The sequence below is a fragment of the Thermobia domestica genome, chromosome 12 (genome assembly GCF_964235325.1).
Source record: "Thermobia domestica chromosome 12, izTheDome1.hap1.1, whole genome shotgun sequence".
NCBI lineage: Eukaryota > Metazoa > Arthropoda > Insecta > Zygentoma > Lepismatidae > Thermobia > Thermobia domestica.
The window spans coordinates 128,441,000-128,467,980 of NC_137465.1; the positions used below are offsets into that span (position 1 = coordinate 128,441,000).

Genomic DNA, 26,981 nt, shown 5'->3' on the forward strand with positions numbered 1-26,981 from the left:
GTGGTATATTTCAATTGTAACACAATAGACTACATGTACTTACTAGCTTAAACCTTCCGCCATAGATTAACATTTCTTACTACAGATATATCATCAATTAAATGCTCGCACACAACCTGAAAAATATACACAATCGTGGCCGTCCCCCAATCTATGGATTTTCGAAGGGTGTTCAGTTCTTGGGAATACACATCAAACAATACTAATTTGCTCTCACATAATACAATATTAATATTACATACTGCAGTTTATTTAGTGTAGTTAATAAGGATAATGTGGATATAATTGTTGTGTTATATAATATATTATTTGCACGCGTGCATCAAATTGTGTGTGTTAAGTGTGCATATCCGCGACTGTGCTTGATGAGTAGGTCTTTTCTTTCCCTTGAATCGGTCTTTCCTCCTCCCTGCCTTGGAAAAAATCCTACAGGTGGCCTTGTACACAAAACATGGCGTCCATCTATCAAATCTTATTACACAAGACTTCAACTAATGTTTAAATAAAAATTGTAATTACTTACAGGTAAGTTACTGTCTCCGTTACTGGGCACATTCTCTCGATAATAGTCTTCATGAAAATAAAACAAATAGTACATCCTTACCCTTCTTAGGTTCTAGTACCGAATTTTAGGTTCTAAAGTAGTGTCTTTATAATTCAATTAAAAAGTACCAATAAAGCTTTTTACTTCGGCTTTTTTGTTTTCCCAAGCAAAGAGGCATTGTAAAACACATTACGTATGGTTTCACTCCTTTCTGAGACGAGACATAGGGGTTGATAACATCATATCTCTTAAAAATATTTTTTCGTTAAGCCTACTTTTATTATTTTTTGGCGGGCTCACTTTTGCACCTAGAAGATAGAAATTTTGCATAAACATTCAGTTCACCGAGTAGTAGTTATCAGATTTTTCACATCTCTGCGTGGACACTGGGGTCGTCCAGAGAGGCTCAAAATTAAAAAAAAAGATAAAAATCGCAATTTCTTAGGGGAGGAGAGGAGCAAAGACGTAAATAAAATGGATTTTTTTAAAACCAAAAATCCCTTTTTTCGCGATTTTCATGCCACAGATATATGATGGAGACTATTTTGAAGAGAATGATGGACGAGCCATGATCCTAGGATAAATAGGGCTGTCTCAGGAATTTTTCACCTGAGAGCTTGTTTTATACGCGAATCTGGGATATTGTGGGGTATATTATTTGTTTGGCGGGCTTACTTTTGCACCTAGAAGATTGAAATTTTCCACAAATATTCAGTCCACCGAGTAGTATAAGATTTTTTCAGATCTCTGCGTTAACACTGAGGTGGTCCAGATAGGCTCAAAATTAAAAAAAAGAAAAAAAATCAGATAAAAATCCCAATTTCTCTCAACATTTTCCGCCTCAGGAATATGATAGGGAAATGTGAATGGTGCCGTTTGAAAGGCTGCTTTATTGTGAAAAATTGAGGTATGAACCATGATCCTACGCTAAATAGGGATGATGTTGTAGCCGCTTGACTAAAAGTATATAATTTACCTAAAAAAGGTAAAAGTGGAATACAGAAAGTTGGGTGAAACGGGAGAACCCATAGGAAAATGAAGTATATATTGTTTCTCCACCACAAAGCCCGTTTGGCGAGAGCTGGAATCAAATTAGGGACCTTACGCACCAGACGTGAGCATTCTACTAGTGAGCTATCGCTGCCCTTGCCTTTTCGTGTTTATCTACGACACTACTGAATAAGTACCAGGCATAATCAGATAAACGGTTACAAACCCTATTATAACTAATCTGTGAGAATAGCTGGAATATTAAAACATCCCTTGATAGAGTGCACTCAACACTAGTCCTCGGTGTAACCATCTTTTTCTTCAAGCACTTGTCAACAACGGACCAGCCTCAGCAAGATCCAACAAGAAGTTCCGAAAAACTGCATTGGTCTACAGGGTGTCAGGAGCGGCATGGGAATTTTGAAACCGAGTCACAAGGGGTGTTCCCAAACTGTCAGCTGAACCAACCTGAGCTACAAATGAAGGGACATGAAGCCAAGGGTCAATCATGCTTAGATACCAAGCAGCATGATTCGGAAAAAGGTAATATAATTATTTCCTCTGAATTACATAAACAGTTTCCTAATTTAAATGAATATGTTGTAAATCTTATGAATAATTATGGAGACGTTATAACTGATAGGTTGGGAGAAGTGAAAAATTTTAGATACCAAATTCAGATAAGGGATAAATCTCCTTGTGTTAAACAGCCGTATCAGTTGCCAAAAGATAAACTTGCCGAACTCGAAAAGTATGTGGATGAATTAATTCAAATGGGTGTGGTTGAAGAGGTTGATACTTCTCCCTTTGTTTCACCTTGCTTCCTTGTAGTTAACAAAGATAAATCTAAACGGCTCGTTATTATGGTGATATTAATTCTAGGGTAATTATAAATGCTTTTCCGAGTCCTCAGGTCGATACTTGTATTGCAAATTTAGGAAAACATAAAATTATATCTAAGCTGGATATAAAATCAGCATTTAATCAGTGCCGACTAACGGATGATAGTAAAGTATATACCACTTTTGCTACTCCACGCAGATTACTTAGACATAGATGTCTGCCAATGGGTTTCATTAAAAGTGGATTTATATTAAGTACTTTGATGCAAAAGGTGTTCAAGGGCATTGTAGGAGAATATTTTGATATATATTATGATGATCTCCTAATACATACAGATGACTTAGAAAAACATAAGCAAATCCTTGAGCAAGTGTTAGAGAGGTTAAGACAATGGGGTATCACAGTTTCTCCAAAGAAGACCAACCTTTTCCAAACTAATATTAAGTATTTGGGATTTGAATTTGGTGGTGGCAATATGTTTATCGATAATGATCGATTACAAGCTATTAATGACATCCCACGGCCTAAAAATAGAAGAGCCTTGTCACAAATATTAGGTCTTTGTAATTATTACAAGAGGTTTATACCTAATTATGGTGAGTTGGTGGATCCTTTGAATAAATTAAGATCTGAAAAAACACCCTTTAGGTGGGAAGAACAGGAAGATAGGATTCTGGAGAAAATAAAGGAAGCTTTCGCTAATCATATTCTATTAAAAGTGCCTGATTTTAATAGTAGTTTTGTTCTGCATATTGATTCTTCAATGAAAGCTTATAGTTGTATACTCAGTCAATATACTGAAGATGGGTTATTGCGTCCTGTGTATTTCCATTCTAAAATGATTCCGGAAGCTCACTGGAGTAAGAATATATACGAACTGGAAATGAATGCATTAATTATGGCTCTTAATAAATTTGAAATGTTTTTACATTCTCCTTTTACAGTATATTGTGACAATAGGTCCTTGAAGTGGTTATTACATAATCACAAAAGACAAAAAAAGTATGGGACACTCATTGAGACCGTAAGTAAATTTCAGTTTAAGATAATCCATTTGCGGAGTAAAGCCAACCAAGTCGCTGATTTTTTCAGTAGGATGTACAATTATTTAGATTATGAGCCTGTTGATGACTCTATAGTAGAACTTCAATCACATGATGAAAAACAGGTTTTTGTAAATTATGCTAACTTTTGGCAGTTACCTTTGTTAAATAAACCATTGGCTCAACAGCAGCGAGATGATCCTAGGTTAAGAGAGATAATAGAGAAGATAGAAAAGAGGGAACATGTTAATGGTTACCTAATAAAGGATAAAGTATTATTAAAGGAAACAAAAGGAAAGGTTAATGGGGGACTTAGAGCTGTTGTTCCTAAAAATTTACAAGGTACTATTATTGAATATTTTCACGATCAAATCGTCGGGGGCTCTCACCAAGGTTTTTATAAAACTCTCAATAAAATAGCTATCAGATTTACTTGGCCGGGAATGATAGAGCAGATTAGGGATTATGTAAAACGGTGTGATGTATGTCAGCGATGCAGAGATAGAAATACAAAATTAGTCGGAAAATATTATGCTCCTGTTATAACTCAGCCCAATTATGTTTGGTATTTGGATGTAGCGGGTAGATGGCCTACTAGTTATGGTTATAATTATATATTAGTTATTATGGATGCAGCCAGTAGGTTTATATTTTTAGATCCTCTAAGGAATATAACTTCAAAGGTAATCTGTGAAAAATTGAATAAATTATTCTATTCATACGGATTCTGTAACAAGGTCGTGCACGATCAGGCGAGCTATTTCTGTAGCGAATACTTCAAGCATTTTCTTTATAGTATAGGCGTAAAGGATATTAAAACCTCTCCTTATAATCCTTCCAGTAATATCACGGAAAGGGGAATTCGTTCGGTAAAGGCTATTTTGAAATCGTACGTTAATAGATGTCAAAAGAAATGGGCCCAATTATTAGATCAAGTACAATTTACCATTAACGCGAGTCAAAGTAGTCTGACTGGTAAAGCTCCGAGTGAAATTTATTTAGGGAGGAAATTGTTTACGCCTCTAGATGTAAAGTGGATTTGTGACCTCGGAATCTTAGATAATAACGCTACGAAGGAGCAAGTTGCTGAAATTGTCGCTGCCAATATTGATAAGGCTTGGAAGAGGCGAGAAGCCCTATATAATAGTAGGAGGGTTCCAAATATGTTGGAGGTTGGGGAACTCGTACTTGTTAAAAAGATCATGAAAGCCTCTTTAGAAAAGAACTTTAATCCTAAATTCGCTACCCAATTTGCAGGTCCTTATAAAATATTAAGCTACCCGACCAGAAACACTGTCTGGCTTGAACTAGTAGAAGATCCGAATATTCGTATAAAAAGACATGTTTGTAAAGAAATATATTCCACCACGAAACGTTGTAACTAACGTAAGTTAATCTAATTTGTGTAGCTTAGACTAAGGAGATATTGTTATACCAATTATACTGTGTTTAAACTTTTATATTTGCAGGCGCCTGTAAAATGTTCTCCTGGTCCTAAGCGTTGTAAGGTTGTTCGCAGTAGCTACGTTCCCCGACATAAAGGAAAGAAACTCCGGAGTTCTGACACCTTTGTAATTCTTATGTTGGATAGAGTCTGCGTCACTGTAAGTTACATGAATTCCTTACTTCAGCAGTAATTATTTAAATTTATAAGGATATTACGATCTTCAAAACGAATAATAGCTATATAAATATTTAACTATTATAAATTTGTTATTTTGTTATTGTTCATCTGAGTTTAAATTGTTATTTCTAATTGTAAATATATATATATGAAACTTAAATTCTTCCACGTAATCAATAAATTTCTTTTTTTTGTGTAGGGAAATTTTGGAGGGGCCGGTTAACTTTATATGTAGCGAAATTTATTGATTCCTTATAAAAAAAAAGAGAATGGGAGAGAAAATCAAGCATTCTTTAATCTCCGGGCGCAGAGGCTATGAGTGTGTGTATTCTGAACCACCAGCTGTTACGTGGCAGTTGTCTCGGTGTTCGTAGCTAGCCACGCCCCTTAAAGGACTCGTGCGTGCTTCGCGCGATGACGTAAGCTGCCTCTTACCTGCTTGGCTGCAACGAATGCTTCGTTGCAGTGCAAAACAGGTAATTACTAGGGAAACAACGGAATCAGGGCTTTTGAGTCAAAATGAACGATTGTAACATTACTATTTTTTGTTAAAAAAAATATATATATATATAACGAAATGTAACTAGTAGTAACTTGTAGTAACAATACAGTTTTCATTATTATATTATTAACGTTTATATCACGACTCAAAACTCCTGGTTTTGTGGCTGTTACAAATAAAAAGGAATATAACACAATAAAGAATATAAAAAAGGTAGAAGTTTAACTGAAAGTCTACACCAACGTTAGTTCGTAATGTTTGCTCTATAATTCAAGGCGATTTATGCAAATAAAAAAAAACCTTTTAGCTTGTCTAAATTGGTTGTTGATTCCATTAAAAGGGTTTATTTAAAAACTAGTACAATTTATTACAGAGAAATTAAAATTCATGGTTATATATCGAGTACAAGAGGGACTGGGTACGTCTTGTGTTTGTATCTTAGAGGTCCTAGGTTCGATCCCGTTAATGATTATTGAATACTCGTCCCAGAATAAGTGATTACACGCATATAGAAAGTTTTTATTTAAATTGAGAGATTAATTTGAGGCTATTTTATTACTATTATGTCAAGACTAGTAACGTTCTGGGTTCGATAAGTATGGTATTGGATGCTATTACATTTAGCCAGTTAATGGAACCTCTTGAATTATACGTATGTCTATACATATATTTAAATCTTCTAGAATACTAGAAAAATTATTGGGTACTAAGAATATATCTAGACTTTAACTTGGTAAGTCGCTATTTAACAGAATCAAAAAGTAATATCTTATTTAATGAGCATTCTACTTCGCGTACTTTTGCTTGGAAGAAATTAAGTACCATATATATATAGATATATCCGAGCCGTGGGCTTGACTGTTTAATTACTAACGTTATCCGAGATATTATCGAGCAATTTCGGTTGGGCTCGACTGTTCAGATTTGCCTTAGTTGGCCATGTATATATTCCTCTTAGTTACTAACAAAAATCAGGCAGCCACAGACGCTTATTGAAATAAAAATATTGTTATTGCTATTTTTTAACAATTTGTTTGATTTCTCTGGGATTGCGATACAAACTCATACTTCCCGGTATTACTTCCAGTTCTTTTGAACTGAATGTCTTTAAGGCATTACTTAGGGTAATACACTATGAATGTCAGCAAGTGCAGTGTTCTTGGCCGACAGAAACAGCACCACAGCACTTCTATTCTTGACCAATTTCCAGTCGAGTCACCATTTTAAATGTCCGCTCATTGGGTATACATAGTCAGAATCCAAAGTCCATAAGTCTGCAACAAGACAAACATATTATTAATCTACAAATACAGTTTCGTTAAGTTGCAATGAATAACAGAAGAGTTATATATTTTGTAACCTTATTTTCCCCTGATGATCCTTCACACTTCCAAATAACCCCAACATATACTTAGGTCTTCGTCAAAAACTTAAGGGAACTCATGTTAATTCAAATTGGTTTCAAGGTAATGATTTATAACTGAATTGGATTTATCCTTTTTACTATTGAGCAACGAAAAGAGAGAAGAAAGTATGGTACTCTTGAAAAGAAAATCGAATTCGAGGTTTCAACAGTTTTACATGTTTCATGGCCAATAGATATCGAAAAAGTAATTTTTTGACATCCGTTCGTTTCTTCGTCCGTTAGTCTGTTTGTCCTGATGTACACTCGTCTAGAAGCCATTCCGTTCAAGTTATCTGAACCAAAGTTTTAAACTTAAGGTGTTTGTGTGATTGTTCAGTTTCTTTTTCGAATTTTCTTCCTATCCTTAAAAATAAGGGTATTTTACTGGAGGGTGATTTTTTTTAAAAAAAATGCGATTTTCTCAAAAACGAGTCTCAGATTTTCTTTATTATAATAATCAATATTTTATTAACAACACCACACTGTGGTATAAGTCATTTCTCGAGGATAAATCGAGAAGGGTAGTTTCCTCTTGGGGTGAGTTTTCTTTGAGCGATTTTCTAAAAAACAGCTCAAGTGATTTTGTTCACATTTCATAAATAAATATTCTATTAATGACCTGACAATATGACATCAATCATTTGTCCTGAAGAAAATCTATGAGGGGTAATTCACTTTTAGAGGAGTTTTTTTTCAGCTATTTTATCAAAAACTACTCAGGCGATATTGTTCATATTTCATAAATAACCTGATAATGTGTTATAATTTATTTTTTTTTCTGGAAAAAATCTTTGATGATAGTCTATTCTTTGGGGTGAGTGTTTTCCGGACGACTTTTTTCAAAAATAACGCAGGTATTTTTGTTCATAAATATTTTTTTTTTTTTTAGTAAACTAACATTATAGCAAAGTTCAATTGTCCTGAAAATTTCTATGAGGAATGATTTATTCCCCTTTGGGCGATTTTCTTCAAGTTTGTCATTGCATAAATGAATGCTTCATTAAGAAAGCTAGTGTGATTTTACCGGACAATTCTCTAAAAAAGTGGTTCAGGCAAGTTTGTTCGTATTTCATAAATAAATGTTCCATTAAGAAATCCGTAACAGGATGGAAATCATTTTTCATTTAAAAATTCATAAATGGTAGTTTGCTCTTGGAGGTGTTTTCTTCGACAAATTTTTCCGGAAGTGTCTATTATAATCTTATTTATATTTTTCAAAGAAATAGTTTCGTAATGATTACAGCACCATATGATTCAATTCAACCCTTCTCCCCTATTTGGGATCTTTTCAATCTTACGTGCTGGTAGGTACAATTGTGCTATTGAGCCCATAGGGGAGAAGGATTAAGAAGTTCGAGCGAAAAAGTTAAGTGCAATGGCCTATGCCTTATTCAAGTTTTAAACACACACAACTCTACTTTCTTTGTCGCCTACACTAAGGTGATTTTCTTTACTTTTGCAGGTATTAACGCAAATTTGTAAAGAAAGAAATTGAAGTTCATTAACCAAATTCCTCTATAGTCAGAGGTGTAATGTATGGTTGAAAAAAACTGTAAAACCCTATTAGTTACAGAAGAAAATGAATCTTCATTGCAATTACAAGTATTTTGTCATCACCATGGCCAGGTCAGTTATTGAGAATCTTTCACGGAATACAATCCTCATTATAAAGTCTTATGGGAGTTGTCCATTTTAATACCGCCATCACTTGTATTTTTCTCCCCCTAGTTTCCTTTCCAGTTCCACCACAACTTCTACCACGTCTCTTAGGATACGTTTCTTCTAAAACAGAGGCTTCCCTAATTAGTTTCTTTTCCTCTTTTTAATTACTTCCAGTATTATTATTTTCTCCCCTATTACTCCTAGCACTTGCTCATTAGTTTCCCGTCCAACCCAGCTATTTTTCTTCTCTTTTATTTGCACACACAGTTCAAAAGTCTTTGTAATCGCTTTTCTGAAGTTCCACATTTCTGTTTTGCACTGTACAATATTCTAAGCAAAACATTTGATAAGTCTTCCTTATACCTTTTCATTCAACAACTAAAAAATAAAGTATACTTTTTTCTTAAAGATTTCTTTCTGTACTTCCATCCTTGTCCCCGTTCATATCTGGAAAGCAAATCCCTTAATCTTTCTACCTTTTGTTAAATGTTATTTACTTTGGTTTAAACTCTTTTTCACTATTTCCTCAAATTAATATTCAATGACATTTGTGAAAAAGAGCTCTGCTTTCGATCAGGGCCTCGCGCGGGCGGGGTGACCGGGGCGATCGCCCCGTGCGCCCCGACCAGGGGGGTACCGGGACGACAAATCAACAAAATTCAGATTACGTTGGTAAATCAAATTTTTTTTAAAAAAAGTTAATGTTAATTCTGATATTTTAATAATGATCAGGCTATGGTTAAGTAAAATTACCGGTAATGTAAAACATCGTCTAGGATTATTCAACGGAAACTCTCTCCAGCCCTCTGTCAGAAGAGATTTTATCTTGGAAAACTGACCGAGATTTGCTACTACTTACTTCTTAGTAATGTGACAGTTTGGTACAAACTGAAGAAACTTCAGTAAAATTCAAGAACATTTCTTTATTCCTATTCCGTCCAAGAAATGTTCAAGTAATACCACAATAACTGCAATACTACAATTATCTGCTTATTTTGACACCACTTGATAATAACCGGTTAGCATCACAAGTACAACTTAACACGTACCTTCCAATTAATAATAGAATAAATATATTTAAAGTCCTTCAATTCTGTACTAACTTCATACAATAACTGTATTTATTAACTATCAGGGACGTAGCCATGGAGGGCTTTCAAGGGTCCCCTTCCACTAAAATGGAAAAAGAAATATTAAAATTCAAATTTAGGCTATCCTATATTGGTTTAAACTTAAAACATTTTTAAAAAGGCATTACAATGCAATTTTAAGGCTTAAGGTTTACAAAAAGTTTCGAAGGGTACTTGCCGGACCTCGTGTACTTGAGGGAAGAGGGATGTTCCCAGATACCCTTTCCCGGTGTCCCCTAATCGAAATCCTGGTTGCGTCCCTGTCAACTATTACAATGTTAACAACACAAATCGTTGTCGTGTCCAACAAACATATACTTTTATAAAAATAATTTTCTATTTCTTCTATATATTTACGTAAGAATACCAGTCCCATTGACATTTTAGTAAGTTAAAGCTAATAAAGACGTATTTACGCTTAACAACGGCCCAAGAAAGACTTTATTAATTGGCCAAAAGCTATTGAAAGTAGTGCAGTCAGAAAGTTAGGTTTCTTGGAGATACTGTTTACATTTGCTCACAGAAAAGTCAGGCGAATACCATTTAGTGTTTGAATAAAGTATATAGGCCTATCTATATCTATCTATCTATTTCTCTCTCTCTCTCTCTCTCTCTCTCTCTCTGATTAATTTATTAGTATTTTTAAGTTATCATTATATGATCTTTACCTTACATGTTTTGGAACAACGTACCGTTACGCCTTGCAGAACAAACATTAACAAACCGCACATTTTGATTTTGAACATAAATTATAATTGTAGGATTGAATTGAAGCAAATACAAATAATTACAGACGTCTCCTGAAAAAGTTACTTTAATATTCTAACGCTATGATAAATTTACTGAAATTATGTTAATCGCAAGGAAAGAAAAGTTTATTTTTATTGTTTTCTTTTCTAGCAAAAGTCAGAAAATTACAGTTTTAATCACACATTGTGTTTTAATATTTGTATCGTTATTTGTATATTCTATGCTATTACTATGTTGATGTATATCAAGTTCAAAATAAACAAGAAAAGCACTCGATTTCAATAATTCAAAATCATGTTTTCATTAATTTTTATGTTTTAAATACAAAAGCCATTCACTTAAAAAAAAAAAAATTGACAGAATACCAACTTCTTTTATCTTACATTATGATCTCACATTCCATATTAATATTTGGGAGTACAGAATAAACTTTGGTTGTTTCTCATGATGCACTGGGGGGGGGGGCACCTGGGAATTCTCGCCCCGGGCGCTTACAATCCACACGACGTCACTGCTTTCGATTTCACTTCCCTTCTATTATCTGTTTATTAATTGGCATTTTATAACTTATTCTCTTATATTTTATTTGATGGTTCATATGCAACTTCCTAATAAACTGTCAATTCTTCCATTCTACTCCAGCCTTCTTTAGCACTTCCATTAATATCTTCAAGCTCACCCAATCAAAAGCTTTCTCTATATTAACAAGCCATATGCAATTACTATAATTTCTTGGAAATAATGCAAGGTGTCCTTCCTCCTACATCCAATGTTCCTGATCTTCCTCAGTTGCGCGTCAATGAAATATTCTGTTACGTATTTGCAGCAGATTTTTTTTTTTTTTTTTTTGCTGCATGTGATATGAAATTAATAGTGTAATATTCTCATATCATACTGCGTTTGATTTCTTAGTCCATGGAATCATCACTGGCTTTAACAAATATTTTGATAACTTTTCTGTTTCGTACGTTTCAGTGCAATTCGGAATATGTATTGTCTCTGGAACCCGAACGCCACACAACTCAAGCAACTTGCAACAGGGACGAAAAATTCAAGCAAATTTTGTCCCTGAATACGAACACTAATTTGGAATCCGAATGCTCAGAATGTTTCTTGTGAATGTTTATGCTTCGCTTTCCGTGCACCGATTCGCTTTGTCATTCAGTGCGTTGTTGGAAGCTGCACTCACATCATCTTGTGTGATTTTTGCTGCTAATGTTATGCTTTTGTACTATCTCTTGTGTTGTTATTTCTTTATAGTATTTATAATGACAACTTAGTGCATTCGTCAGGGGACTTAGAAAGCTAATTTTTATTCAAGTATTATTATTATTATTTGTTAATATTTTACCTTAAAATCCAGCGAATTTGCTACTAAAATCATTTTGAAAATTCGAGTTCGTGGAACCCAGAAACGGATTAATCCAATTTCTATTATTTTAAAGAGAAAAAAGAAATCTCGAGACTCGAACATGGTTATGTAACGGATTAAGTTCTTCGTTTCTTTTATTATTTGATTATAGTTTAGCGTTCCTTTGAATAGCGAGATTATGTGATACGTGGATCTACAGGTTAACGTGGAATGCAATCCACGTGATCTTTCGCCAGGAATTAGAGATGGGTACGAGTCGCGTCAAAGACAATTTTCTCGTCGGCATAACCATAAGACGTAAAACTCAAGACATTTAGACATTCTCATTCGAACATCTCTTTCCTCCCTCGCAGGAGAGGATCTTGCATATGACAAAGCGAATGGGTTGAGATTGAAATTGAAGCACGTTAAAAAAAATCTCGAACCTACCGGGATTCGAACTCGGGCCACCTGGGTAGAAATCCGATGCGAGGTAACCAGTCACATGTTGCTGCATAAAACTGTCAGCTAGCTGAAAACCTTTCATGTAAAACTAGTCCAGATCCTAACGCTAAGAGATGATCATTACTTGAGTTATTCGTCATTTCCTTCTTCAACCCAGAAAAGGTCAAATAAACATTTCTCAATGGAAAGAATGCTCGAAACGTTCCTGAAGTTGAGGGTGAGGTTTTAATGTTCGATCCGCAACCTAAGAAGAAAGTAAAGATGGTAGACGTTATTTTCAATTATTTAAATTATCAAGACGTTCAGGAATATTTGTTGGGTTTCGAGATATTTTAAAGTAAAATATGCTTAGCAAAAGTATTTCCTCGATAATTAGGACTTCAATTTGTCACATTTAGACCAAGGACTTGTAATATAGTGGTATCATAAAAAACTACACAGCAGCAGACCTAGATTCGAGTACCGTCGTGTCAATTAATTTTATTATTTAGGTAATCGTTATTGTAATTCTGTTATTGCTTATTATTATTATTATTATTATTATTATTATTATTATTATTATTATTATTATTATTATTATTATTATTATTATTATTATTATTATTAGTAGTAGTAGTAGTAGTAGTAGTAGTAGTAGTAGTAGTAACGATCATTTCAAATCTTCGTCAGTTCACGGATTCTGTTTTACATTACTTATTGTGATGTACAACAAAATGTGACTTGTGCGAAAAATCCGTTCTCCGGACAGCGGTATATTGTACAAATATACAGTATCCTCTTGCTTACTACGACGTATAGAAATCAGTACGGAGCATACGTTATGCGTATGCTACATAGACACTGCCTTTAGGTGTACATCATGCTGTTGAAGGAAGTCTGACATCTAACAGTTTTCCGTATATCACATGTATGTACTTTTGTTACCTTCGTCAGCTATATGTATATACGTCCATTTGTATGTGAGATCCTGGCCGCCTACATTTTTTTCATCCGGAAAATATGTATAGATGGAACACTTATACAGAAAGTATCATAAAACATGCGTTTTCAGTTATACGTCTGCTGTACGTTAAGTCCAAAAACTACAGGAATTACGCATGTAAGCTATCTTTTTAAGTACGCTACCTACATTTTTTTCTCAGTGTACGTTTATACATTAGAAGAGCTGTAATCCCCAATTATTCACCACAAATTCAGTCATGTCTGACTGACAAAACTTCGGGTGAAACAGGAGAGAAGAAGGTATGATGATGGTGAAAAAATCGACTTTGAAATTTCAATGAATTTACACGTTTCATTATTCTCGTATACCGAGAAATTGATTTTGAATATCCGTTCGTCTGTCCTAATTTAATGTGTTCACTCACCTAGAAATATATTCTTAACGAATCCCCACCAAAATTTAAATTTAAGGTTCTCTAGAAGAATTTCTCGAATTTTATTTCTACCCCAAGAATAAAGGAAATTTACTGAAGGATGAAAATTACAAAAAATGCGATTTTCTCGTAAACGGCTCTAACGACTGTCTTTATTTCTTAAAGAATGGTGTATAGTATGCAGTTTATTTATTCTTGATTTGCTTCAGCAGCAGACAGTTTGTTTTGGAATATCAACAATTCTATTTTCAAAAATCTAAATTCTTTCACATGGCAATAATTATAGTATTCGAAGTTTTAGATCCACACCGCGCTTCCACTACTTTAATTTTTCTGTACAAGAAATACCTATGCAAACGCCAAGTTGCAAGGTGCTAAATATGTGATTTTATTATTTTTTTAAAGGTAGTTAATTAGATTAGTAGGTAGGGTTAGGCTAGGTGATTTGAAGATGTATTTATATCGTATGCGCGCCTTGTGATAACTTGAAATGTGTAATGTAATGTTCCTTTGGTGAGGAACATTACATTGTTAAACCCATTGTTTTGCTAATACCAAATCGAAAATTACTCATATATTTTGGACACTTTTAAGTGTTTGAATACCGGTGAATACTTGTCAGAATACTACTGTTTCAATACATATTTATACATTTTTTTTAAAATGCATTGTTCTTGTAAGACTCCCTGTATAGAAGTTCAGTGTTCTCACTAAATAACATGTCGAATTCATTTTAATATTTTTTTAATCAAAAATTTTAACTTTTCATAATACAGGCTGCCTATAAAATCAAGAGTATTAATAATATAAGAAAATTTTTGTTTAATATTAGTCGGTAGAAAAAATTAACTTCACATTTTATTCAGCTCATAAACATTCTAGGTTAATACGATAATATTATTAACTAATTCGATGTATACCTGAGAGCAATGTAAACGATCTAGATTTAAAGCCCTGCCTTTTGTTCTCTGTTTCAAAATCCAAAATTATCAGATCACAGATATTTATTCTTTAGAATTTTTTTGTTGAACACTGGAAATAACTTTCTGTTATTTATTTATAGTCAGAAATATTTTTATCTTACTCATTTATCATCTACAGAAAATTAGCATGAATTTTCAATTCTTGTGGTTCGTTGGTTTCACATTAACTGAAGGTTCAAGGTTTGTGTCTGGGGCTTGGTGTAGGTAATTCATTTTATCATGAATTGATTAGAACAAACTTTGGGACAGCGCTGTTGCTTGAGGTGATGAGGGACATGTTCCAAGAAGGCCATTTGGGCTGACAGGTCTGAGTTCTATTTTCTGAGTAGTGAGTGGAATGGGAAAATAGATTGTGCATTATTGAATGTAAAGCAGATAGGCCCACCTGCTTCATGTTTAAATAGTGCATAGTGCATTTTTGCAACCCAAGTACTAATAATGGCCACACCACAGGATAACAGACTTTTCTATTCTGCCCTGACGGACTGTACAGCATCGTACACAGCGTTAGCTGGATGCTGGAGCACGGTAATGGGTGTAGACTTGTCTACTAAACACAGGACTGACGGTACGCATGCCTTTACGTCGGCTTCCATGGTGTGGAGATCCATTAGATACAACGCGCTATCTAGTTCAAGCAGTCCTAGTGATCACTACATCAGGGAAGTGCTAACAGCTGAGGTTATTTCCTTCCTTCAGACAGCTTCGAGCGTCACATTTATGCAAGTTAATGTCCTGCTGTTCCAGAGTGGCAGGTAGCACGCGGTCATCTAAAAACAAACACATGTAGGATATGGATGATCGGCGTATTATTTGTCACGGTTCTCCAGTAAAAACAAAGTCGATGTGTTATGAACTCGGATACAAGCAGCATAATATGCGGTTCCGCAAGAACATATTCAAGGCCTGTTTGATTTAATGCCGCGACGTATGAAAGCCTTGATTGCAGCACGTGAAGGCTTTGCGACATGCTGATTTATCAAATTTAGAGGTGGTGTGCCGTTTTGAAACTGCATTCATTCGTATAGCCATGTTATGAATCCGTGGTTTAAATTCCATCCCATTCTTTTGTTTGTTTTCAGTGCTATGCAATTTATATACTGCTGCTTATGAAAATTGCACACACATATATAAATATATTCTGTATAAAGATTAAAACAGCCCAGCACAGTGCAAGAACTCTTACTAACTATAAATCCCTCTCTCTCTATCCGAAATCTGTGCGTCCAGTTTGCTTTTCCTCTTCACTTTCTCACTCTCGGTGAATCATTTTCAGCGGGGTATGTGTGTGATCCTGCCGCACTCTTTCTCTCTTACCAGCCTTCGATTGTCAGACAAAAGAGAAGCAACCATACATATCCCCTCCCTCTCGCATCCACTATTATTTTCTTCATATTAATTTACATATAAATGATCCAGCTCCCACCGCTGCATGTGCATCCAATCTCTTCTCTCTCCTGCCTGCTTCGTCTCATGAATATTTACCCTGACATTATTCCTCGCTAAAAGTTGACAGGTCGCACGAGGGTGTGGCTTTCTTTCTCTCACTTCCCTCCTCGTTGATTGGATAGCTCATCCCAAACGCTGTCATCTTCTGATCTCAGCCTACAGCATCCAGAAATTCAAAATGCACATGAGTGCTTGAATCTTGCTGTTAGAAGCAATAGTATGCTTTAATAGGAGTCCATTAAAGCATTGCACTGGACAAATCACGAACAGCGAGCTTAGGTACAATCATGTCTTAAACTGAATGAATTCAAGTAATGTAAGTTTACACAGTTTGATAACACATATTGGAAATGAAAGCAACATAAAATAGTTACTGTACTTATTAGTGCTGCTAATTCCTTATTACTCTTTAAGTAACATTCAGTGTGTGTATTGTTTCGAAGAATATTACATTTTAGAGCAAGAAGAAGAGTTTAGGATAGGGTTTTCGTTTTATTGTTTCGTTTGCTAATTTGGACTTCTAATACTTTCAGCATCAATCCTCTTGGAGACGTGGAACTACAGTCTATCGCGGGTTTCGAACCATTAGGTCTTTGTCTTCTTGTCTTTTTTAAAACTTAAGTGTAGGATACCCATACTCAGCGCCTCGTTTCTCAATCTTCATCTGTAGCTATCATATAATATTCTATTTATAGTAAAAAACAAAGTAATAAGTTCGACGGAAGAATGACATTACAGCAATTAGTAAGAACTCTTATCGTTAGAGATACTTATAGGTATTCACATTAATTGGTCTTTATTCGTAATATATTGAAATTACAAACAAAATTACTGGATATATCAGAGGTATTTGATATGTTTCTTACAATAGAGACATGTACGAGACGACAGTCGAGGCTATATCATCTTGAAAATGTGTTGTGAGTAACGTTTTGTCTCGAAAAATGTAGCTTTCTGGTGAATGGGCTGTCTCTTTTCTAATCTCACCACGAAAATTATATCTTGCTTTACCTAATAACCAACCCTAAATTACCAAATTTCCCATTTTATTTTCGTTGTATTGTTTCAGTATTTGAAATCTATATAAGTCCAATATAATTTACTATTATTGGAATCCTTTTCATAAGTCAATGATTACTCTACTAACTAGTTCTCCAGGGTTAAGATAGTCAATAACAAGGCTGCTGGAAAAGTTTCTGCAATCAATATGAAAAAAGACATATGGAATTCTGGAAATGACTTTATTGTTTTGCAAAGTATTCACCGTTAAGATCGATACACTTTTGCATACGAGCTCCTTGGTGGCTAAGCGGTTAGCGTACGAGCCTTTGGCGTGGGAGACCCGGGTTCGATTCCCGGCGGGAGCTCATGTGGTTCGGACTCCACGTTAATCAGTAGGTCCACGTCTCATATAGCCTCGCTGCTGAAAGGGACGTTAAACTCAACATCAAATCAACCCAAACTCAACTTTTGCATACGCTCAAACTAATTTTGAAAGCATTTCTCCCACTCTGAGACTGCTACCTCAGAAACCGCTCTTTGGAATCGTCAACAGCTGCTTCAGGCAACACAAATCGCTTACCACGCATATTATTTTTCATATGTGAGAACAAAAAGAAATAATTAGATGATAAATCAGAAGATTACGAGCAATAAGTTATTAATTCGACATTTTCACTGGACGAAAAATCAACAGTCTGGTGTGTTCAGTAGGAAGTGGCGTTGCGATGGTGAAGAATGATGAGACTATTTCCTACTATTTCCTTTTTTACGCAATTCATTGATGACTTAGACTAAGAAATTATCAGCATTTAGTTTTTCGACCTATGACCTCACATCTGGTATGACCGAAGAAACACGCAATCATTTGCTTGACAGTACTCCTCGAACGAGCAACATTTGTTGGTTTAAACTCATTTTGAAACATTCAAACACAGTGGATTGCTGTTTACTTTCGCTTTCGCATGAATGCATCCAAGTTTTTTTTTTTTTCTGTAACGAAGTAGTACACCAAGTTTGACTTCCTTCAGTTGAATTTCTTGAAACATTTCCATACACAAATTGACACATACTTGTTTTGAGCTTCGGTCAAGTTGTGTGGGATCCAACGGCTCGAAAGTTTCCATGCCTTCTGGTGACCATGCAAAATGTATTGTTTTCATGTCAATGTTCAAGGATTCTTGGACTTCACTGTATGTCACACACCGATCTCTTTCAGATATTTCATGCACTATGTGAACATTACTGGCAACAACATTCATATATATTAGAGTACAGAAATAACCCTAAAAATAGAATAATAGTAGACCTACATTCGGAGATAATTCAAATTTTGGGAAGAAACTAAACCACTCCTCAAATCCCTCTTGAGAGAAATCTTTAATTAATACACACAAAAAGAGAATAATTTAAATTGAAAAGTAGGAAATGTAATGTGCTCAAATTGGAATTTGAAAAAAATTCTGTCCAAAATATAAAGAAGACATTTCTGTATTGATTTCTCTGAAGTAAGCAATAATAATAATAATAATAATAATAATAATAATAATAATAATAATAATAATAATAATAATAATAATAATAATAATAATAATAATAAAATTATTAGAATGAAGAGGGAGAACTAGCTGCAGATCAAAATACTAGTCTAAATAATTTTCGACACAATTAATACAATAAAAGGAACTGGAAACCAACAAAAATAAATTTAACAGGAAACATGAAATACGCTGGACTTTAAAACAGAATTCTTCATTATTAAATATGGAATATAGCGTAATCCGTATATTTCTGAAGAATTCAGAAAGCACGTGTTCTAATGAGCGGGTGAATTTTCTTTGAACAGTCTTTCGAAAACGCATACTATATTGTTGTTCAAATTTCATTAATAACTTATGGAATTTTATTTATTCAAAATGAAAGGGGAAAGGATCTGAGAAAAGCTTATCCAAATGCTCTCCGAACTCATCTGCTTCTCACTGTCAGTTTATCTTGGGAACAGATGACGTTAGCATGAGCTGAACTGTATGCAATCTGGAAGACAGTTGAGTCATTTGGGTTGTCTAACTCCAAGGGCTTCTGGGATACTCGATATCTATAAAAACTTTTTCTCTTTAGGTTAAACATATTAAATATAATCAAACGCCATAAATAACAAACATTTAGCTTTATACGGTATATAATATATTGACACAAGGGATCTGCTTCTTGTGTCAAATTCTATTTCGTTTTTGAAAATATTGCTGCGTGTTGTGCTGAAAATATCTTTATTGATTTGTGACTAGCAAGAGAAAATGTACAGTTTTATTCCTATTATTATTCCCATTTTTATTATATACAAGAAAAGACCACTCTTAAGAAGCAGGCTTAATATAGACTAAGGAAGAATTCGGCAAAGTGCTATGTATGCACTATTGGGCTGTGTGGCTCAGAGATTGGACATAACGAAAGTTAGAAAAGAAATATTTAGAGAGCTTCTAAATGTGGTGTTGGAGGAAGATGGAAAAGATAAAATTGATATAGAGAGAGTAACAAACTAAAATGTTTTAAAACGGATAGGAGACAAGAGGACACTTCTAGCCACCATCCTTCGTAGGAAAGCCAATTGGAATAGATACATCTTGCGAAGAAATTGTCTTCTTCATACTGTGATACAAGGGAAGATAGAAGGAAAGCTAGAAATAGGAAGAAGAACACAACTGAACGATGATTTGAAAAACAGAAGAAAATATTGGGAGTTAAAATGGGAAGCTGAAGATTGAGAAATGTAAAAGAAGCATTTCCAGACCCAAACATAAAAATTCATTGGTTTCAGGACCTGCGAATACTTAATAATAATAATAATAATAATAATAATAATAATAATAATAATAATAATAATAATAATAATAATAATAATAATAATAATAATAATAAGGGTTAACGTCTAGTAGATTTATGTATGATATAAATGAAAATATGTTTACATAGTGTATTTGTTTTCATGTTTTACGAACAATATCTAAAAATATCTTTAGCTATTACGTAGTCACATTCAGGGCTGTATTTACAAATGGGCTAACATGTATCATGGCCGGAGGCGGAAAATTTTCGTCGACCAGTTTTTTCATACTCTTCAAAAATTTACTATGTATGCACATACGAATATGGCATTTGTAAATGTCATCGTCAGGGATTTTTAACATTTGTAAATATCGAAGTAAGAAGAAACTGTTCAACAAGAAAGTGGGCATTAACTTTTAGTTATGAATTTAATATTCATTAGTTCTCTTTTTCCATTATTGACACCGTATTCTTTTATTGTAATTTTAAAAAACTTTTCCAGTATTGATTAACTTTCAGAATTACCTATAGTTTTAAAAGCTTATCACTCAGCCGCCAGAACAAGTAATTTATGACTGTTTTATTGTTGGATAAACTTATATCATCATTCATTAGAGTGGATCAGTTAAAAAAAAAATACTTTGAGCAAGTTGTGTAAAAGTTGTCATTGGGTTAGGACAGTTTGTATGCAAATTTTTTGGTCAGCTCCTTTCCGTGCCTCAAGAAGGTGAAAATTAACGAAAGTGAACGTAAGTAGGCAACAACCATGTCACGGGTCGCATTTTTGCCATTTTTCGTATTTGTAATGTATATTAATACGAGGAAACTGCTTTTTAAGGTAGGTCTAGTAACTTTTAATGTTTTTAATTTAAAAAAACTGCATTTTCTTCATTTTTACGTTAAGAAGCGATGGTGTTACGGAGACAAAAGGCATGGTGATTGGAAAGAAGCGGTCAGTGTCGAATATAGAATTAGGAGGAGAGAAAATAGAACAGGTGACTAGTTTTCGATACTTACATAGTATTATTATTGATGATATGAAGTACGAATGTGAAATGTAAACAAGAAAAGGAATGACATAAGAAATCCTTAGGAAGAGAAAAGTCTATTTTGTGAGATCTTGAATAAAAAGTTACGAAAAGGACTCATAAAATGCATATTGTACTGTAGAGAGTAGGAGCATGGGCAAAAGTGATGAAAAACGGCTGGAAGCTCTCGAAATGTGGGTGTGGAGAAGAATGGAGAGAATTAACTGGGTCGAGCTGAAAACTAATGAGATCGGTTGGAAATGGTGGAGGAGAGAAGAACAATTTTAGATGTAATTGAAAGGAGGAAGATAATGTAGTTGAGACAGTGGGTAAGAAGAAACTCTATCTTGAGAAACGTGTTACATAACAATGTAGTAGAAAAGTAGGAGGCGAAGGAGGTTACAATTGATGGCTACGATTGATATCAAAACAAAAAAAAATCGTACGTCAAAACGAAGAGGTAGCTGAAGACCGTGGATCATGGAAGCTTCTCAGTTGCGACAATTGACCTACCAATAATGGTAGAATACTTAAGATGATGACAGTACATCACTTCTGACTGTTTAGAAGATGTGAATAAACTAGAATACACACTTACACACGAAAGGCAAGAAGACAAATGCTTTATAACTATCATTAAAATTAAATATAGTTGTATGTTATTTCCAGTGATTTGAGTGTCCATCTAATCGTACAAAGCTAATCGAAGCTGGAAGAAAATCTATAAACCATTGAAGCAGTTCACTTTAGTTGCATTGAACGGGAGATCCTGATGAGATCCCCAATTGTAATACTCTGTACTTACATATCCAAGGTTATCCAGAGGACGGAATTGTGTCGCACACTGCACTACAATATCATTAAGCATGTGCGGAAGGTCATACTTAACTCCAAATAACTTATATCTTTATGTAAAGAAGGAAAACTACTCATTGCATTGAAATAAGCAAATAATAGGAAGCAAAATGCCGGGATCTTACATTTGGTATCTGAACACGAAGGAGTGGGGAGACATGTCTATGTGGTGAGGGACAGTGCCAGAGATAAAAGTGAATATTTTTGAAAACATAATATGTAAGATACAATACTACTACTACTACTACTACTACTACTACTACTACTACTACTACTACTACTACTACTACTACTAATAATAATAATAATAATAATAATAATAATAATAATAATAATAATAATAATAATAATACACTTGTGTTATCGATTATTCTCTTAGTTTGTAGATCTTATATTTTTTTTAATAAGTTTTATTAGAGTTTTTAATGCCCATCGCCATTATTTTGTTGTAACAGGAGCAAATAGTCTCGCTGCTGACTTTCCCCTGAAACTTTAACCAATCAATCAATGCTATACTTGTAATATGTGCCCTTCCATATAATATTTTTGGCTATTGGGCGTGTGCTTCTATCTATACCTAGGTATATACTCTACAACTACTTTGTATCTAGATGAAATGCTGAGAGTGGGTTTATTGGCATATTTACACTAGTTTATTCTGTTATTTACCTTATTTAATAGATATTTTCCTAAGGATCTGTAAGCTTCTGATATAAAAGGAATATATAATAATTCAATTCAGTAAAAGTAGTCAATACTTATTACACTCTCTCAAGTATCAGTGCTCTGCTATGCATCTGTATCAAAGAGAAAGAAATCACTGAATGTAACATTCACATATTCCCGCACCAGAGAAAGTGCAAACATTTCGATCAGTAGAAAAAGAAGAGAGGGAAAGATTGTACAATTTTTTGTTTGAAGAAATAAAAAAACGGAGCAGGCTATTTTTAAAGCGCTGAGCTTTGTATTTTTATAAATCTGAAATATTCACAAGAGGAAAGGTCATATGAACGGTTTTATTTCGTTGTAGATGTACGTATTTGTTCCTCGTCCGAGGAAATTCACCTGCTGTTACTGCCAGGGTCAAAGAGAATCCCTTTTCTTTGCACAGAGCATTTGTAAGCCAAGATAATCCTAGATTGACAACAAAGGGTGTCGACTAGTTCCTATTCCCCGCTATAACCCGCGTGTTTACCAGCCAGCCAGCTGGAAGCGAGTCTCTATCTCTCTTGCTCTTTGCGCGGATCAAGTAAACCCCTGTCTTCAATTATTAATTTCACCACTGGTGAACCGGAATAATCCCCGCTCGACTCTTGTGTAGCAAGAAGTAAAGAAGCAAAAGGGGAAGAGAAGAGAGAGATAGATGAAGCAAACAGGGGAGAAAAAATCGACCAAAGTAACGCTCGTCGAGTTCTCCATAATGGTGATGTATTCAGACCCTCGTGACATTAAGAAGATTACGTAGTTTCAATCATGGCGTACACCACAGAGAAGAAATACGAGACACGAGGCTCGCTTGCTTTCCTTTACTACTGGTGCTGCCATCTCTTCTGTTTTTCCGCAGCAGACAAAAGGAAGTATTTTTTCCTCCTTTCCTCTTTTCTTTGCTAGAATGGAAAACGAACAGAAGTAAACTGATGGCAAAAGAAAAGGAAAAACCAAAATAAAAATACAACAAAATAGAAGAAAGATAAAAGCACGTACAACTGAAGCGCCTTGTCTTTCTTCTCGAATCGTTTTCTTCATTCTCCCCCCACTGGAAAGAGAGAGAGAGAGAGAGAGATGAGCCAAATTCTTAAGTGAAGAAAAGAAAAGGATCCGTTTGAGAAGAAGAAGAGATGGAGCTACTAGCTTTCATTCAATCTTCCTGCTTCTCAGAGAGAAATCAGTGGCACGGAAGGGAATGGATGATGATGAAACAAAGGGGAAGAAAGAGTCTACAAAAGACAATAGGGGTCAGAACTTATTTCTATCGATAAAGTTAAGAAGGATATTTTCTTCTCATAACATCTTCGATGGCTCATCAATAAGCAGCACTGAAGTTTCTATACACACATCACAGATGGTAGTGTCCACCTTACCCATTTAGTAAGCCTATTAAATCTTGTAAATCTTACACCACTTCTTATAGGGAAGATATAATTCTGCAATCCACTCATTTCTGTTGGTAATGGAACTCTTAGGAAAGGAAAGAAAACTTAATAATCTTCCAGAAGTAATTCAAATAATAATGACCAAATAGAATCTTGCAATTTAAGGCAAATTCATGAAAACTTAGTACTGATGCCATTTTGAAACCCAAACCTTTCTATTAATAATATTGTCTAAGATGCACATTATAGTCCCAACCACCACTCGAATCAACTTCTGAATCACTCTTTGATAGAATCTTATTTATTTTTTCTCCTTTTTTTTAAAAAAAAAATGAAATACGTGCAAATTGTTTCTGTGCTCCTGATTTACTTAACTACGCTGGCGACTACAAGTTTCTACCAACATTATCTTCTTCTTCTAAGATTTTTCTCCAGTTAGCTGGGGTCGGCTTTTGGGACCACTATTCTCCACTTGTTTCTATCTTGTGACGTATGCCACTGTGATACCACATTACACCATATTGTTCTTAACACAAGTTCCCCACTTCTTCTTTTGCCCGCCTCGCACTCGTTTCTCATTCAGCTCTATACCATCCATTCTGTAGCTACGTATTCCGAAGGTCTTCTTACATGCCTAAACTATCTCAGTCAATTTTCTTGAAGCTTTTCTACTACTGCTCTCACCTTTAGGGTCTACTGTTCCCCACATCACTTCATTGTTAATTCTGTAATTCCGTGTCACTCCACACATTCACCGTAGCATCTTTATCTCCACAACATGCAACTTTTGTTCCTCTCTTCGTCGTCCAACATTCCACTCCGTATAATACTGTAAGTCTCACTACTGCTTTGTACAATTTTTCTTTAAGGTGTATTTGTACCCTACGGACACACAATACAAAGGTTCATTCATTTGTATTGAGCCTGATTTGTATGTTCCACTTACCTAGGAAATGTGTTTCCATCACCGGTTGTGTTCGATCTGCAGGCCACCTCTATTGATTATTACTCGGCATTGGTGTTTCCATTGCAGGAGACTGCGTTCAGCTGTACCGTGGGTATTACATCCCACTCCCTTTTACAGGCTTTCTACAGGCCAGTGACTGTGCGGACTCGACGATAGGACAGGCGCTTCTTGCGTAGGCCGAAAGCGCAATAGTCCATTGTGCTGACATCTGGACTCTTGACAGGGATGTCAGAGAAGGGGAGTATCGAAATCCAGTTTCCCATTCCATACAGGGATAGAATTTTGAAGTTAGCTGAATGGCATGCATTGGTGCAGTTCAATCTGCTTCATGTCTTGTCCGTACAATGCTAGGATTTCTTGTTGGTACATTTCAGTCAATACATGAGTCTGATACTACGCAGCATTGATTTGACGTATCGCTTCACCTGTCGGAGACGCAGTTTGGCCCTACACTCATGAATTCTTTTGGGAAAGGGTTCTCACTGCTTGCGTCAGTGTGGTGGGTTCAGGATTCTGTGCCGCATATTTCAGTATAATACAATTCACAATGGCTCCTCCTACACGAAAATTACGCACTAGATACATTTCTACAATGTGCGATGCCGTGGACTTAGCATCGGAAAGGGCCACAATGAACCCCCCCCAGAATCTGTTCAGTTTCGGCGTCACCATACTAAGCACGACAACGCTGCTCTACTACGTGACTAACGAGATAGTGTTGCTTGCCTCGTGGTAATTTCACGGCGATGTGTTGCACATGCGCGGTACAGTTGCACATTGACTTCGGCTCAATATAACTGAATCAACCTCTGTACTCCTGGCGCTTCTCTCAATTTTGTGTAACCGCTGCTAATTTTGCTGTTTACATCTTCTGCTATTTCTGTGTTTTCTTGCAATATTGATCTCAAGTACTTGAATATCTGCGTCATTACTACCTCTTCCTCATCCAGTCGTATTATTGTATTTTCCATTACATTTTCCTGAAATGACAATGTAGATATTCTGTCTTCGTTTTACTAATTCTAAGCCCTTTGCTCCCCAGTGCTCTTCTCCGGGTATCTAATTTTTCTGGCAATGTTACCTTGGTCTTACTCATCAGTACGATGTCGTCCTCAAATAACATATTCTAAGGTACTAATTCTTAGATATCCTTTGTAAGTTCGTCCATCACAATTGCAAAAAAGTATGGGCTAAGACTAATTCCACTTCCACTGTGAACTTTATTCCGCACGTGCTCTTCACTCCTGTCCTACATCCATTAAACATATCTTGAATTATAAAGATGTATGTGTTCGAAACACACTTCTTCAGTGCCCATCAAATAAGATCCTGTGGTTCTCTATCTTACGCTTTCTCTAGGTCGATAAAAACCATATGAAGATCCTTCTTGTAATCTCTGTACTTTTCCATTAACATCCTAATCACAAATATTGCATCCCTTGTCGATCGTTCTGTCATGAAACCAAATTGATTCTCTGTTATTTCGGTCTTTTCCCTCAATCTTCCTTCCATCACTCTCTTCCAGAGGTTCATTGCATGAAACATAAGTTTCATTCCTTCGTAGTTGCACATTCTTGCACATCTCCTTTGCTTTTAAAAACCGTACAACGTAGCTGCTTCTCCATTCTTTTGCCACATTTCATGTTTCCAATATCCTTTTAAAAAGTCGAATAAACCACTGCACTCCTTCCTTACCTAAACGTTTCCATGTTCCGATAAGGATATTATATTACCCGGTCCTGAGGCTTTACTATTTTTCATCTTTTTCAAAGCATTTTGTACAACCATCGTGGTCACAGGCCGAACCACTTCCTGATTCGTGGATAGATTTTCGCATGTTTCTCTCGGGTTTTCTTCATTGAGAAGTTTCTGGAAATACTCTTTTCACCCGTGGGCGCCCGAAGAAAATTTTCTAGGGAGGGGCTCAAATCCCTGGTTGCTATATTACGTTTGGTATTTTTTTTATTTGTATTAAGAAAATCTCAAGAAATTTAATTCGCCCATGAGTTTACAACGAGATACTTTGTATAAATTGATAATTACTTGTATTTTTGGGCAGAAAGTGCTTCTACATAAGCACTATACCAGATATAATGTTA

The 26,981-nt window shown here is 35.1% G+C and overlaps 1 protein-coding gene across 1 annotated transcript; it reads right to left on the reverse strand.

Moving 5' to 3' along the window:
• Nucleotides 1-24,634: 24,634 nt before the first annotated feature.
• On the reverse strand, nucleotides 24,635-26,454 carry LOC145666104 (uncharacterized). The gene is made up of 2 exons (XM_081733194.1): nucleotides 26,231-26,454; nucleotides 24,635-24,797 (listed from the first exon to the last, which is right to left on the reverse strand). The coding sequence occupies exons 1-2, from the start codon at nucleotides 26,452-26,454 to the stop codon at nucleotides 24,635-24,637; spliced, it is 387 nt and encodes a 128-aa protein (XP_081589320.1).
• Nucleotides 26,455-26,981: the final 527 nt, after the last annotated feature.